The 15894-nt window shown below is 32.3% G+C and overlaps 1 protein-coding gene across 1 annotated transcript in view; it reads right to left on the bottom strand.

The window, feature by feature from the left end:
* Window positions 1-12416, bottom strand: part of LOC100261895 (protein CHROMATIN REMODELING 24) — a 37239-nt gene extending 24823 nt beyond the window's left edge. Inside the window, exons 1-8 of the mRNA XM_002264224.4 lie at window positions 12038-12416; window positions 10857-11785; window positions 10628-10758; window positions 10476-10530; window positions 9947-10075; window positions 2246-2353; window positions 2041-2096; window positions 1853-1943 (exon numbers count right to left, since the gene is read on the bottom strand). Coding sequence (XP_002264260.1) covers window positions 1853-1943; window positions 2041-2096; window positions 2246-2353; window positions 9947-10075; window positions 10476-10530; window positions 10628-10758; window positions 10857-11785; window positions 12038-12200 — 1662 coding nt within the window. The 5' untranslated portion in view covers window positions 12201-12416. The remainder of the gene's footprint in view (window positions 1-1852; window positions 1944-2040; window positions 2097-2245; window positions 2354-9946; window positions 10076-10475; window positions 10531-10627; window positions 10759-10856; window positions 11786-12037) is intronic.
* Window positions 12417-15894: the final 3478 nt, after the last annotated feature.

Raw genomic sequence — 15894 nt, 5'->3', positions numbered from 1 at the left:
ATTGGTTGACTAACAAAAGAAAATGAAAGTAATTTAGGCCTAGAAAACCATTTATGAGGCTTATGATACTCAAATTCTTCAATTTCATCCACCGTACGTGTGTCAAACAAGATATGACCTGGATGTGGGTATGGGATCCTTGTTAGACACTCTTATTTTACTTTGGGTGTGGCTGTTTGATTTTTTTTATTGATATCCTTTTATTCTTTCAACTCTCTTAGCAACAATTACATTAAAGAAAAAGAAGAGTTAGTTAAAAATGAATTTTTATAAGAATGTTTAGGTAAGATGATAGAAGTTCAGATAAAAATTATAAGCATATTACCCATATAGATTATTAGAACAAAACAAAACAAACATTTGATAGGTGGATAGGAAAGATGAACCGATTGAAAGGGAAATAAAAAAGAGAGGAAGCAAACAAACAAAACCTAACCTAACTAAACCAAAACCCCATAAAGAAATTGACACAAAGTCAAGTGGTGGAGCTCCCAAAACTAAAAGTATAAATTGGGCCATTAAAGAGGCAAATCAAAGCAAACTAAGGTTCCTTTTAAAATTCTAATAAATATTAGAACTTTAATATTATATACGAATATTCCTAGAGAATCCTAGTGGATAACACCCTACTAAGATGTTACTTTTGATTAAACATAGGTCATCTCGATTTTAAAAAGGCGTACTCCTTACAATGCTTTACTTTCACAAACCTTTATTTAAGTTGCCTCCTCTTATTTAAGGATGTGATTGTTTTCCGCAAAATCCCATACTATACATTTCAAACCAAATCCTTAAGCCATTTAGCTCTTTTTTTTCTTCTTTTTTTTTTTTCTTTTTTTTTTTTTTTTTTTTTTTTTTTTGCGTTATTCTTGAAAACAAAAGGGTCAAAAATGTTGGGATCCTCCACAATGTTGCTATTTTGTGAGTTCTGTTTCATTTTCTTTAAAAGAGCATCATTCTTTTCTTCTCAAGGTCACTCATTAGATGTTAACATCATAATAAAAAAAAGTTCTATGCTAGCTTCTCAATCACTTATACAATGCTCGTCCTTGTTAATTCGTTAAATATTTCCACTATTTGTTCAATAACATCAACATTGGAACCACTTTAAGTATATCAAAGGAGACCTCAAGATATCTTTCACATAAGTAGTATTAGTGCTTCATCAATCATCCACTTGTAATTCTTCATTAAAGCATTAAACCATATGCTCAACATCCTCTTTTTCTCTTGTCATTACCATTTGTTTAGTATTTCCATTCTTCAGCTTTTGTCTTATCATGAGTTTGGGAAATGCAATGGATAAGGAAATTACCACATGGCACAGGAATGCTACCTAGAATTAAACCATATACATCTAGGAAAATAGGTTAGCTGTCATTAGGTGCATGCAACTATGTCATTCTAATGGCATAATTGAGAGGTTGAAAGCTCATCTAACAATAGAAGTGTACTTTCAAACATTTGGTGTTGACAATTTTGAAACCTTTTCTCCATGGCTACCCTAAATTCTATTAGCCCCTACTACCTATTATGGTAATTACTGGTTGGCTTTATGTTTGTTGTATTATGAGCAAAACAAAAACATGAATATGGAGCATCCTCTAAGATATGTTGCTCAAGTTTGATTAAGTGATTGACTGAAAAAGAACTACAATAATCACATATGCTAAAAAATATGCTTATTTCTCATAGAATCTTTACTATTGCATTTCAACTAACTAAAAAAGAAAATAGAAAGACTCAAAAGTATGAACAATATAAACGATATATCCAAAGAGAAATAAAAGGAAAAAATAAACTTCTAAATCACAAAACATAAAGCACATTTAAATGTACAAGAAAGCATTACCTTTGCAACTCTTGAACTAATATGTTTTTCCCTATCAGAAGCATTTTTGTCATTTCCACGAAGAATGGGAGACTCATATTTGACCTTAAACCTAGGAAAAAAAAAATTCCAAAGCTTTATCTCCCAAGAAGCACAAAATTGAGAAAAAAAAAAAACAGTAAAAGCAAGATAATTATAAATATAATTACCAATTCTTGTCACCCAAAAGCTCGGGGCAACAAAAGCTAAATAACGCCCATAATTCCTATGTTATAATAACCACAACCAAAAATAAGTATACAACATTAGATATGTAAAGTTATCTTCTTATGCTCTAACATCATAGAATCTATTACTAAACTGAAGTGCAAAAAAAAATGTATATGTACACATTATAACTAGTGAAGACATTACCTTAAGATTGTTTTGTATTGGTGTGCCACTAACAACAATACGATGAGCACAAGGTATTTCCATCAAACTTTTAGCCCTTTGTGTACTGGGATTCTTTATGAGATGTCCCTACAAATAAAAATAGATAAATGGATTAAAAAGTAAATATTTACAAAATAAAGTTTCCCTTATGTACAAGTAAAGCAAGATTTTGTATAAAATGAAAATGTGCAAAATAGAATAGAAACTAAAACTTATTAAATGTTGTCCATTTAAGCAATTTAGTACATTTATTTATTTGAAAAAAGCAAGCATGAATAAAATGGTGTAATGATGACAACACAAAATAACTAAAGCTCATTTGCTTGCACTGCTATTTCGATTTCTTGTTTGTAAAACATACATATATATATATATACACACACACATACCTATGTATACGTGTCTATATACATACATGCATATACTTAAATTGCAAGAAAAAAGGAAAGCATTTGGTACGCTCATTTGGATACACTTCTTATTTTTTGTTTTTAAAAACAAAAAATGATAGGAACTTTAATATAAAATATAACACTCTTTGAGTCTTACCTTAAAAAGATAATGACTTTTAAAAGCTGTTTTTTTTCAACATAATTTTTCAAGAAGCATAAAATAGAGAAAAACAAAACCATGGAAGAATAGGTTTTGTACCATTTGGTTTGATCTATCTTTCTTACAATTCATTGATAAAGAATTGAAAATGCATGTGAAGAATGAGGAATCCTTCCCAAGTATACAAAAATCTGGTCAAACAGAGCAAGTAGATAAATTTTCCAAAATACAAAACAAGGCCTATACCTTAACATATTGTCATGGGAAATATACATTGGAAGATAGTCTACTCTTTATAAACTAAAGCTTTGCTCCAACAAAAAGGTGGATGAAAAGAGACAACCGAGAGAAGAGAGAGTGGTTTTTAAGATTGATCTTGGAAAGGCTTATGATCATATGGACTAGGATTTTTTTTATCAAGCTCTAGAAAGGAAAGGGTTTAGTACTAGGTGGTGAATGTGAATAAGTTGATGAGAGGATGCCTATCTTCAATAAATTTTGTAGTCTTAGTGAATGGTAGTGTCAAAGGATAAATTAAAACAAAGAAAGGTCTTAGACAAGGAAATCCTCTATCCACTTTTTCTCTTCATTGTTATAGTTGATATCTTAAGTAGGTTGATGTTGAGAGCAAAGGAGAGTAGTCTTTTAGAAGGGCTCCTAGTAGGGAGAAGCAGAACTAAGGTGTCACACTTGCGGTTTGCAGATGACACCATCTTCTTTTCAAAGGCCAACATGGAAGATTTACAAAACCTTAAGCTAATTTTGAAGGTTTTTGGGAGCATTTCAAGACTACATACATTGCAAAAGCTTCTAATAGACCAAAGCAATGATTACTTGAAGTTCAGAGTGTTAGACATCTAATGATGTTAAAGAGGAATTAGTACTTCAACTTAATCATCAGTTTACACTTTCAGAAAAAAGGAAGGCAAATAATATTTTACTAAGCATAACTTCAATGTAAAACTAAGGGAGGGTTGTTTGTTTAGCCGAACTAAAAAATTACAATACTAAACACTAGAAGACTTAGACATTAAGGAGCTAAAAGATGTATCAAACTTGTCTTAGGCAAGTAGTTATACAAAATGCATTCTAGCTTGGATAATTTGTAGTCTTCTAGGAGTACCCTTCATAAGCCAATATCTGTTAATGGCATCTATTCTGCACTTCTGAGCATGAGCCTCATATGGATGATCCTTCTTTTCTCTTTTTCAATGGGTAATGTACATGCATCTCAAAATGGCAAATGAGACTAATCCAACCAACCAAATAAGCTAACAAGAAGATAAAATAAAGAAAAAAATGCAACAAAACCAACCTACATCCACATAATCAAGAATAGAATTCTTCTTTACAAATAGTAACCACAATCTAAATGAACTAAGGCCCTATTTGGATTAACTTTCGAGAAGTCAACAACTCTTTTTTTTAAGCTCAATAAGAGCTTTTATGCTTGTTTGGCTAATTTTGTTCAAAGAGCTTATGGCTTTAAAAAGAAATTTAATATGGAAATTAGGGAAAATGTTGCTTCTTGTAAAAGCTTCAATTTGATTTATGAAAGAAGTTCTTTTATGTTAAATAAAACATTTACAATACCAATATTACCCTTTAAAAATTATGATTTTAGTCTCAGTTTCAATTTCCAACTAAAGCCAAAAATAGGAAGCTATCCTAAAAAAGCTTTAAGACCTTAGGAAAAATCATAGTGTTGCACCATGGAGAACTTAATCACTTCTTGAAAGACTTTGATTTCTCTCCTTCAAAATACACTAAAAAAACCCAAAAAAAGAAAAAGAAAACAAACAAGTAAAAAAACCAAAAACTAAACATTTTTTCGAACTTTCCTTCTCTAACTACCTCACTACAACAACAAAGAACACTTAGTAAACCAAGGTAGAATACAAGATAACCCCACCTTCCTGTATAATTCATAAAATTGGAACCACTACATCCCAACTATTCTGAGGATAAATCTTTTTTCAAACCACTTCCATGCAAAAACCAACCTTGGATGGCATGCATGAGCACCAAACAACAAAAATAGAGAAACCTAAGGGAGAAGTAAAAATGCCCAAAAGAAATGGAACATTAAGAAGTCATTTTTTATGGCTTTCAAATAGGACCATCTGCAATGTTGCACCATTTGGATAATCTTATTTGAATTTTATAATAGGCTAATCATTCTTATCTTACAACTTGGTCTTTTTTTTTTTTTTTTTGATAGAAAACAACAAATAGATATATTGATAGAAAAAAGAAGTACAAGAGAAGGATGAGGAATCCTCCCACCAAAGAAAAGCTAAACTACAAGAATACAAAAACAAGAATCTACAATGTAAAAACAAACAATCTCTCTAGTTTAAACCATCCCATTGGAGCTACAACTTGGTCATGTTAACAACTTTTGCTAAAACTTCTTTTATTTTTCTTATATTTAAATATGTTCCAGTTAGAATATGTGGTTGATTTTGTAGATTTTATTTTATTTTTTATTTATTTATTATATTATGTACTTTAGGCAAGTTTTAGATTTTAGAGTAATTTTAGGGATGGTATATTTTTAGGATTTGATTTAGTTTCCTAACTTTTTTTGTACAACTTGTTTATATATTTCCTTATAATCTCTTTATATTTTAGAATACAAATAATTTCATAAATTTTATTTTCATTTTCATGGAATCAAAACCTAAAAGATTGATAATTCTCTCTTTGAAGAAAAAAATCTTTTTTCTTGGCTCTCATTGCCAAGATTAAACTTTTTGTTTTTAGCCTTCGTTGCTACATGTTTTTCATATCTTTTTTGTCTATTATCTACCTTGACCATGTCAAAAATCCTTGAAAATACCCTTACTGATGTCTCTTCATCTCAAACTAAAGCTATCGCCAATCTAGACAATCCGACATTGGAGATTGCAACAAAAAAATTGAACGGAGAAAATTTCTTTGAGTTGTCCCAATCAACAAAACTTTTTCTCACAAGGAAAGATAAAATATTTACAAAGTACCATTAAGGATCCAAAGAAGTCTAATTTATCTTATGAACCATAGGAAGCTAAGAATTCCATGATTATGTTATAGTTTTTGAATTCTATGTTACCAAAAATTGGAAAACCATTCTTATATCTCTCCTCAGCCAAAGAAGTTTGGGATGATGTCTAGCAAACCTATTCAAAGAAAGGAAACACTACTCGGATTTATGAGTTAAAGACTATGATTCACAACACAAAGCAAAAAAATCTCACTGTAACAACCTACCACAACACCCTGAAAATCTTGTGGCAAGAGTTGGATCTTCATCAACACTTTGAGATGGAATCTACAGCAGATGCATCAATGTTGGTTAAGCTCTTTCAACAAGATCGAGTCTTTGACTTTCTTGCTGGTCTTAAGCCTGAATTGGATGAGGTAAGAAGTAGAGTACTTGGAAAAGAACCCCTTCCATGCTTAAGTGAAGTTTATTCTTATGTACATAGTGAAGAAAGTAGGAGAAGTGACGTGTTAGTACCAGGTTCTCAAGAGAATTCTACCCTTAAAGTTGCTCAGGACAATACCCATATTGGTCCTATGGGCCATGGCAAAAAAGGTTTAGAGAAAAAGATAATAGATAGTGTGATTATTGCCATAAACCAAGACACACGAAAAAAACATGTTGGAAGTTGAATGGAAAGCCATCAATTGGTAATAAAGGAAACAAAAGGCTTATTAGAGTGTTGTTATTGTGAATTCAGACCAAAAAGTGCTACTCAATCCTTGGAGAAGGCTCCTTTCACTAAGGATCAATTAGAGCTCTTGTATAAGATGATGGGACATGTTGGGAATTCCACCAACTCATCCTCTCTCTGCATAATCAGGTAATATCCATGCAACCCTGAATATTCTTGAAAAATCTCCATCTAAACCCTAGATCATTGATTTAGGGGCTTCAAATCACATGACTAATGAAGCACATCATTTTCTAACCTACAATCCATGCCTAGAAAAAGGTAAAGTCACTATTGCAAATGGATCTTCTATCCACATTAATGGCAAAGGTTCAGTTTCTGTTTCTCCTTCATTGCATTTAAACTTTGTTCTTCATGTACCTAAAATTGCTTGCAATTTATTGTCCATTAGCAAGGTGACCAAGTCCCTTAATTGTCATGTTCATTGCATTTTTCAAGACCTAGCTACGAGGAAGAAGATTGGCAGTGCTGAAGAGAGAGAAGGGTTTTATGACTTGACTCCCAAAGCCAAGAAAACCACATAGGTTCATCTTTCAAAGATTGTTGATAATAAAGAAAAGGAAATTTGGCTACTACATCATAGGTATGGCAAAGAGTATTTCAATACCATTCGAGGTTCATATCTTCTTGAAAATGGGATTTTGCATCATTCTTCTTGGAATGAAATACCCTAGCAAAATGGAGTGGTTGAGAGGAAAAATAAGCATCTACTTGAGGTAGCTAGAGCTTTGATGTTCACAAGAAATGTACCCAAAATTTACTTCACTAATGTTGTGCTAACTGCTACCAATCTTATTAATCGTACACCATCCAAAGCCATAGATATGAAAAATCCTATTGATGTTCTTAAATGTCATTTTCTAAGTGTTAATGTCTTTGATTATCTTCCTCTTAAAATATTTGGGTTTGTTGCCTTTGTTCATATTCATAGTAGGGAAAGGTCTGAACTTGATCCTAGAGCTCTTAAATGTACATTCTTAGGCTACTCTCCCACACAAAAAGGGTACAAGTGTTTCCATCCAACAAAAACAAAATGATGACTGTGGATGTCAAATTTTTTGAAGATCTCTCATACTATCCTAGGACGGATCTTCAAGGGGAGAAAATTAGAGTTGAAGATTTGCCCTATTCCTTGTGTCAACCCTCTTCATTTGTATATCCAACTATAAATGACCTTTCCCTTCTCAAATTTGACCAACCCAACAACCAAAGATAAGCCAGCAATGAGTTGGAATAGCAACAAAATGAAGGAAATGAAAATGGGCAGCAGCAACAACAACAACTTGAGTCAACCTTAGGGTCTGGCTCATTATATCCAAAAACTGGAAAAAAAAATGACAGTGGGGGAGAATAACATTGAAACTAGAGAGACACCATTGGTGTACTCTAGAAGGAAACAAGATAACGTGATAGATACTATCTCTCTCTCTCACAGTCAATCTTCAACTCCAGAAACAGGTACTGCACATCCCTTGCCTCCTTCAAGTTCTTTCTTTGAATCTAACTTAGATATTCCAATTGCAATTAGGAAAGGGGTTGTACTAAACACCCTTTGTCTAATTTTGTATTTTATCATCAACTTAGTCCTAGCTACAAAGCCTTCACCACTAATTTGATCACAGAATCTATCCCCAACAATATACAAGAAGCTCTAAAAGACCCTAAATGGAGGGAAGCTATATTTGAGGAGATGAGAACCTTACATAAGAATGGGACTTGGGAAGTGATAGAGTTGCCGAGTGGAAAAAAAAAAAACAGTTGGCTTCAAATGGGTATTTACCATTAAATACAAGGCATATGGTTCAATAGAGAGGCACAAAGCTAGAATGGTAGCTAAAGGTTATACACAAACTCTTGGAATTGACTATCAAGAGACTTTCGCTCCTATGGAAAAAATGAATTCTATTAGAATCCATTTATCTCTAGTTGTTAATCTAGATTAGTCTCTTCACCAATTTGATGTGAAAAATGCTTTTTTGCATGAGAATTTAAAGAAAGAAATATACATGGACCTTCCATCAGGATTTGAGAATTTGTCTAATGATAAGGTGTGTAAGTTAAAGAAGTCTTTATATGAGCTCAAACAATCACCTAGAGCATAGTTTGAGAGATTCGCAAAATTCTTGAAAACATATGGCTTTAGTCAAAGTCAAGGGGATCATACTTTATTCATTAAACACTCAACACTCAACACTCAAGAAAATCACTAGTCTTATTGTCTATATAGATGATATCATTGTTACATGTGATAATGTAGAACAAATTAAAACTGTGAAAGATCTTCTAGCAAAGGAGCTTACAATAAAGGACTTGGGAAATTTGAGATATTTTCTTAGAATTAAGGTAGCAAGATCAAAACATGGTATAGCCATCTCTCAAAGGAAATATGTGTTGGATTTGCTTAAAGAGGCTTGGACAATAGGTTGTAAACCTGCAAATACTCCCATTGATCCTAATCATAAATTAGGATCTGGTCTTGATGAAAGTCTAGTTGATAAAGAGAAATACAAGAGGCTAGTGGGAAAGTTGATTTATTTGTCGCATACTAGACCCAATATAGCATATGCAGTAAGTGTGGTGAGCTAATTTATGCATTCACCAAGGGAATGCCACATGGATGTTGTTCAAGGGATTCTTAGATACTTAAAGTCTACTCCTAGAAAAGGATTTTTGTTTAAAAAAAATAAGCTTAAAACTTTATGGAATTTTGACTACTTTACAATGACTCAAAATCAAAATTCAAAAAGAATTAATCATCTCAAAAACCATTACTGCCCTAGTCCAACACAAAGCTGATTTTATTTCCAAAAGTTCATAAGTTTTATGTGATGGAAGAACCTAGTAGCACCTTACACACAATTGAAAGGATCTAAAGAAACCAAATACATCAAATTTAGACATGTAAAGGTTTATTTCCTAATTCTAATAACTTGAAGGCTCTAACCCAATAATTCATGAAAAGTACACACACGTTTGGAAGGAACTAAGGAAATCAAATATATCAAAATATAGATGCATGTATACCTTTATTTCCTAATCCATATTACTTAAACAGCTCCAACCCAATAAACTCATGATATAAATCCAAAACTCAACCGACCAATGTTATTCCTCAAAAATTTAACCTTGAGTTGTACCAACCAAGAAACCATAGACCAAATGCATATTGTAAAAAGCAAAAAAAAAAATCATATAAATCAACATATACGCACAAAAATAACAAGAAGAAGATGGGTATAACAACCATATGATATAACATGTTTAACAATCCTATAAATATGGGTGAAAAGGGGAAAATGAGAGGATCCTTAGGTTCAAAAGAATGCCAAACTCTAGAAAAGTGCTAACATTGTATAAAGTAAATCAAAGTATTTGAATAATTGAACCACAAATAAAATACTAAATCTACCTCATCAAGTATCATATAATCCCAGGTGAAATCATCCTCACTTCTCTTATCATGAAAGTAGTTGCCCCCACATAACGATTTTGAATTGTTCCGCACAATATCATAAGTTGTGAGAAGCACCCCTTTATCCTACAAGGGAGACAAGAAATGGCAAATACAGAATTTTAACATGATGTGGAATATAGGATGCAATTGGCATGTAATATGGGATGCATGTTATGGTTTCAAACTCACAAAGAACTCCACTAAATCAATTCAATCTCCAATGTGTCAGAAGTTGAATCCAAATCCAAATTTGAATCAATTTAACACCCTATAGAGTCAAATTTAGGTCTTTTAATTTTAAACTTCCATGAATTGATTCAATTCCAGTGTCCACATCAATCGAAGTTCAATCAAAAAAAATGTCTGGACACAGACATAAACACAGTAAGCACTTTATTTCATCATATGTCTGGCAGTACCATGCACAATAGTTTTGGATTATTCAGAGTTTCATAGAATAAGCAGTAACACAAATTTATACAACCTGAAGTACATACTGCAGTTCATATTGCCGTGTTTTTGTACAAGTCCCATAGTATCTGCATGGCAGGACAAGCAATGTCTGTAATCATACAAAAATAATAGGTGTAATGCTCTATCGGAATGATCCAAAGATCCAAAACAAAACAGCCTCACTCTCTTGTCTTCTCAGAAAGCCCCACAGCTGATAACTCCTTGATCCAATGAGACAGTAATGTTTTGGGGGCCACAACCACTGCCCTCCGAAGCAAACAGGAATGAAATAATCCAGCTAAAAACCCACAAATCTGCAAAAAGTACAAGTCAAAACCAATTGACCATGACAACAAACATCAGTAAAACACATAAGAAAAAAAAAAACAAAAAAATATAGTCAACCGTCTACCTGCATTGTTTTTCCTAGACCCATGTCATCACCTAAGATCCCGCCCTTACCCTGACAATGTAGAGACCATAGCCACTTCAACCCATCACGTTGATGTGGATATAACATTTTTGCAATTTTACCAGGCAACTTATAGGTAGATCTAGGACCACTCAAAGTGATGGCACTCTCATCCTCCAAAACGGAACCATCAGTACAATCATCCAATACATCAACCACATCTGAATCATCATACTCTTCCTTAAACTTGCTCCCTCGGCTGACCGCTGCTTCAACAACTTTTTTGCCACTCAAAATTACACAATCATCGCTATTACCATCTTCTTCTTCTTCTTCGAAATCACAAACGGAAGATTGCCCCATAGGCACAGAGTTCACATTCACCCTTCTGGAGTTTGCCGCTTCACCGTTGTGCCTATTTCCATGTACCCTACTGATGAAGTTATCAACATCATGCACGCTTCCAACCTCACTCCCCGCTTCATGATCATCCACTACATTGTCAACACCATCTCCAACCCAGGCTGCATCTGGCGAAGAATCAGCCCCATCAGAAGTAACAGAAAATGAGGAAGATGCGCTTGCATACTCGGGCACATCAAGTTTCTTTTCTTGATTGATAGCCACATCAGCAGCAGCAAAATTTAAAGATTCCCGAGTCTGATCAGCCCTTTTAGGATTTCTCTTTGTTTCTATGGACAGAGATTCAAGCCTCGAGCTCAAGTCATTGAGAATACCCCTAATTTCATTTCCACCAGCATTGCTGCAATGATGAGGCGAATCGAAATCGGAAATTTCAGAAAATTTCGGTTCGTAAAATCCATCTCCAGTTTTGGTATTTTCATCATCGTCATTCGATGAAAGTTTGCAGAGTCGGCGTCTACCTTGGAGCTTTACTTTGACTGGCTTTTCTTCTTCTTTTGCTTCGTCTAATCCACCATCCATTATTTCAATTAGTACAATAAAATAAAATTAAAAAATTAAAAAACGGAGATTAATTTAGGTTTTCCAGAAAATGAGACACAACAAGAAGCAGTAGAAAAAAAAAGATAGCGATTGATTTAATTTTCATTTTCCAGGAAAATTGAAATGAGAGAGAAAATCAAGCGGAAGAGATATAGACATCGACTTAGATTTTGGGGTAAAAATGGTGGGAAAAGGTAAAGTAGATAGAGAGAGACCTGGAGGAGAATGAAATTCAGAGATGGTTGAGAATGAAAGAAGGGCGTGGTTTTGAGCGGAGGGTTGTTGTTCTGGCTTGTGCTTTGATGCCTGAGCAGATAGGTCTTGGAGGAGACGGTTGTGACGCTCGTTCAGACTCATTGCTTTCTTCTTCTCCGCCATTTTCAAACCTTTTTCTTCCTATCCAATTTCTTTTGCCTTTCCCTTTCGCTGTTTACTAAGCTACCCTTTCTCTAAATTTTCATCAGAAACAATCATCATTATAGATTAATGTTCTTTTCCCGCTTCGCGGTGGATTTTGAAATTGGAAACGTAGGGGTTTGCTTCTACACCCCACACCCCACACTTTCCCAGCCTTCTCCCTTTTACTTTCCCAACTTTGAGTACTGGAAAATTGGACAAATATAAGAAAAAGAAATTAGATATAAAAGAATAAAAATAAAAAATAAATTTAAAATTAATAAATTATTTTTATATATTTTTTTAAACTCCATTAATGAATTACTCTATTTTAAAATAAAAATTAAATAAATTTAAAATATATAATTTTATTTAATTTTAATTATATAGTCTGTCGTAATGAAAATACAAACCAATAGAAAACATTCATGGAAAGACCGTATGTCATGCCCCAACAGCTAATCATAGTTTAAATGTAATAACAAGGATCAACCAACAAAATTTAGAACTTGAAATATGAATTAAGGAAGAAATTTTAGTGTTTGTGGTTAAATTTTTCCATTTAACTGCCTTTGAAATATTGTTCTTTGAGGTTGCAAAACTTCAAGTTTGCCCCATATATTTACTTAGCTATGCTAAAATTTCACAAGGTATGGGAAATAAACCATTGTTAAAAGTTTCTTAATTTGAGATAAAAAGTGATAGATTTATTTTTTTTTTAGTAATACTCAAAATAATTTATCTTTTATACTTTTACTTGGTTAGTTCAGATATAAGAAATAAGAAAGTAATTTTTTTAACACAAGAGTCCCAATTTAAAAGGAAAATAATGGATTTGAAAATTTTCTTGTAGAGAATTTACGTTGAGAAAGGTTGCTAAGGTATTTTTAGAAGTTTTAATAATTTAATGGAGATATAAAATATTTTGAAAATACTTTTGAAAATATAATATTTAATCCCTTTTTAAGGAGATAAACATTTTTAAAAGTTTTTCATACATAATATTTTATCCATTAAGGAATTATTAAAAGGTTGTGATTTTCATACTATTTAATGGAAAATAAATATTATAAAAATTTTCATTAGAGATTATTTATATTAAAAGGTTATTTCCAAAAGGCTTAGTAATTTGATAAAAATAAATTTACTTGAAATGTTTCCTAAATAAAATATTTATTAATTGGATTAGCATAAGAGAAATATAATTCATTCTCCTATTACACTAGGTTTCAAATTAGGAAAAAAAAAATTTGAAAATTTTCAAAGTAGATAATTTTTTCATCAAGTTAATTACTAATGATTTAAAATGCTCTTATTTATTTCAAATGACTAAGTGGGAGAGAGTTATGGGAAAGTAAGCAACCTCCATTGTTGAGCCCATCTTGATTTAGGTTCATCACCATGTAAATCATTTATTTTGTTCATTTAACATGTGCCCAATTAGGTGTTCTTTCAATACTCCACAGTAGCTTCCCTAGTGACATATTGCTATTCATACAACTTACCTTATTTAGCTACCTTTGAGGCTTTTGGTTGAGAGACTCATTTAGCTCCTCATTGTGATCCTTGGCAACCTCAAGTTAGATTTAGGATTATTTTTTTTTTCTTTTTAGGATAGCTCCTTCAAGTATACCTTTAGGATAACATACTTAGGCATATTCATGTACATCCTGACCTACCTAGGCATGCCCTAACCCATTTAGACACACTCTGATCCATTTAGGTACACTCTAACCCATTTGGGCACACTCTAACCCATTTGGGCACATTTGGTCCATTTAGGTTACTTAGGCTCATTTAGGCACACCCTAGCCTATTTAGACACACTCTAGCCCATTTAGGCTTGTTCTGACCTATTTAGACACACCTTTGTTCATCTAGGCATGCACTGACCTATTTAGGCATACTCTGGCCCATGTAGGTCACTTAGGCCCATTTATGCACACTCTAACTCATTTAGACACACCTAATCCATCTAAGCACACTTAAACACATTTAGACACACCTAATCCATTTAAACACATTTAAGCCCATTTAGGCACACCTTATCCCACTTAGGTTACCTTTTAACTTTTTTTTTTTTTTAATTGGTCTCATGGCTTGCATCGCTCTCATGACATTTTTTTTTACTATTAATTACTTATTTATTTTATTTACTATCTTGCATGGCTTACATAGCTTATATGACATTTTTTATTATTATTAATTACTTATTTATTTTATTTACCATCTTGTTTATATTCTTTTTTATTTTTCTTATTATTATTATTTTATCACTTTCTAAAACATTTTTTTATTCACTTATTAAGTCTAATTATTTTATGTTGTTCAGGGAAAGCTACCAATGGAAAGGACTCTCCATAACGAATGAAGTTGCCATTGAGTCCTATTCACGACATAGGAAAAAAGATTTTGGTGGTTCACGGCATAGGAAAGAAGATATTTTTTAGAGGTTGGATCACACTTTTTGGAAGGATGAATGTGATTTTTAAGGTAGAAAGGAGAGATTATAATTAAAGAAAAAAAAAAAAGAAAGAAAAACAGGATTTAAGGAGAGAAAGGGAAGCCTTTGTTTTTTTTTGGGAATTGACAGGTTGGTCCATGTTTAAAAAGTTCAGTTTGTATTTTTGGGAAAGTTGAGTCCATGTTTAAAAAGGAATCTTGGTCACTATTTAAAGAAAACCGAGTCCTTGTTCAGTAGAGAGTCCAAGTTTCAAAGAAAAAAAACTAGTTCATGTTTTCGGAGGAGGCGTTTTTAGAAGGGAGATTGGGGGCTGCAACATCGAGAGACAACAGGCATTGAGATAGAGAGAAAGCACCATTAGAAGTTTGGGAAGTTGGATCCCCTTCGGGCTTGGAAATACATCCCCAAAAGGTTAGTTGCTGATGGATTTCATTTTGTTGTTTGTTTTGACTTTCGAACCATTGGATTTAATATTGAGAATGAGGAAGATTAATATGAGACTAGAACCCTTCTAGCCATGAAAAATCTTTTAGTTCATTTCAAATAGCTTGATAATAATTTAGGATCAATTCATCTCATTTGTTTCATTTTTTATTTTTATTATTTTTTATTATATTCTTATTGTTAAAAGTTTCACCTTTAATTCTTAAAAGTTAAATATTTAGAATTAGTCTTTGAATTATTTAAGTTCTTAATACTTGATTATATTTTTATTGTTAAAAGTTTTACTAATTGTTCTTGATAGCTAGATATTTAGGATTGCTCTTCTCTTCATTGAAGTTCATGATATTTGAATAATAGCTTCTTATTAAAAGTTTCATCATTGATTCTTGAAAGTTTGATATTTAGGATTAGTTTTCTCATTTGTTTTTGCTTTCGGTTTTGATCATATTTTTATTCTTAAAGGTTTCATCTTTAGAAATGGTAGTTCTTAGGTTTTTTGATTCTCTTGTTATTATGCATGTTAGTTGTTTGAGTTATTGAATTAAAATTTTTATCTTAGGCAATGGAAGTTCGGAGGTTTTTTTTATTTTATTCTCTTGTTATTATGCATGTTAGTTGATTGCGTTATTGAATTAAAAGTTTTCATCTTTGGGAGTGGTAGTTCATAGGTATTTTAGATTCTCTTGTTATTATGCATGTTAGTTGATTAGGTTATTGGATTAAATTGGCAATGGTATTCTAGGTTTTTTAATATTTTCTTATTACGAT

The sequence above is a fragment of the Vitis vinifera genome, chromosome 4 (genome assembly GCF_030704535.1).
Source record: "Vitis vinifera cultivar Pinot Noir 40024 chromosome 4, ASM3070453v1".
NCBI classification, from domain to species: Eukaryota; Viridiplantae; Streptophyta; class Magnoliopsida; order Vitales; family Vitaceae; genus Vitis; species Vitis vinifera.
The sequence above is the reverse complement of the archived record's forward strand: the minus strand, read 5'-3'. Positions and strand labels throughout refer to the sequence as shown.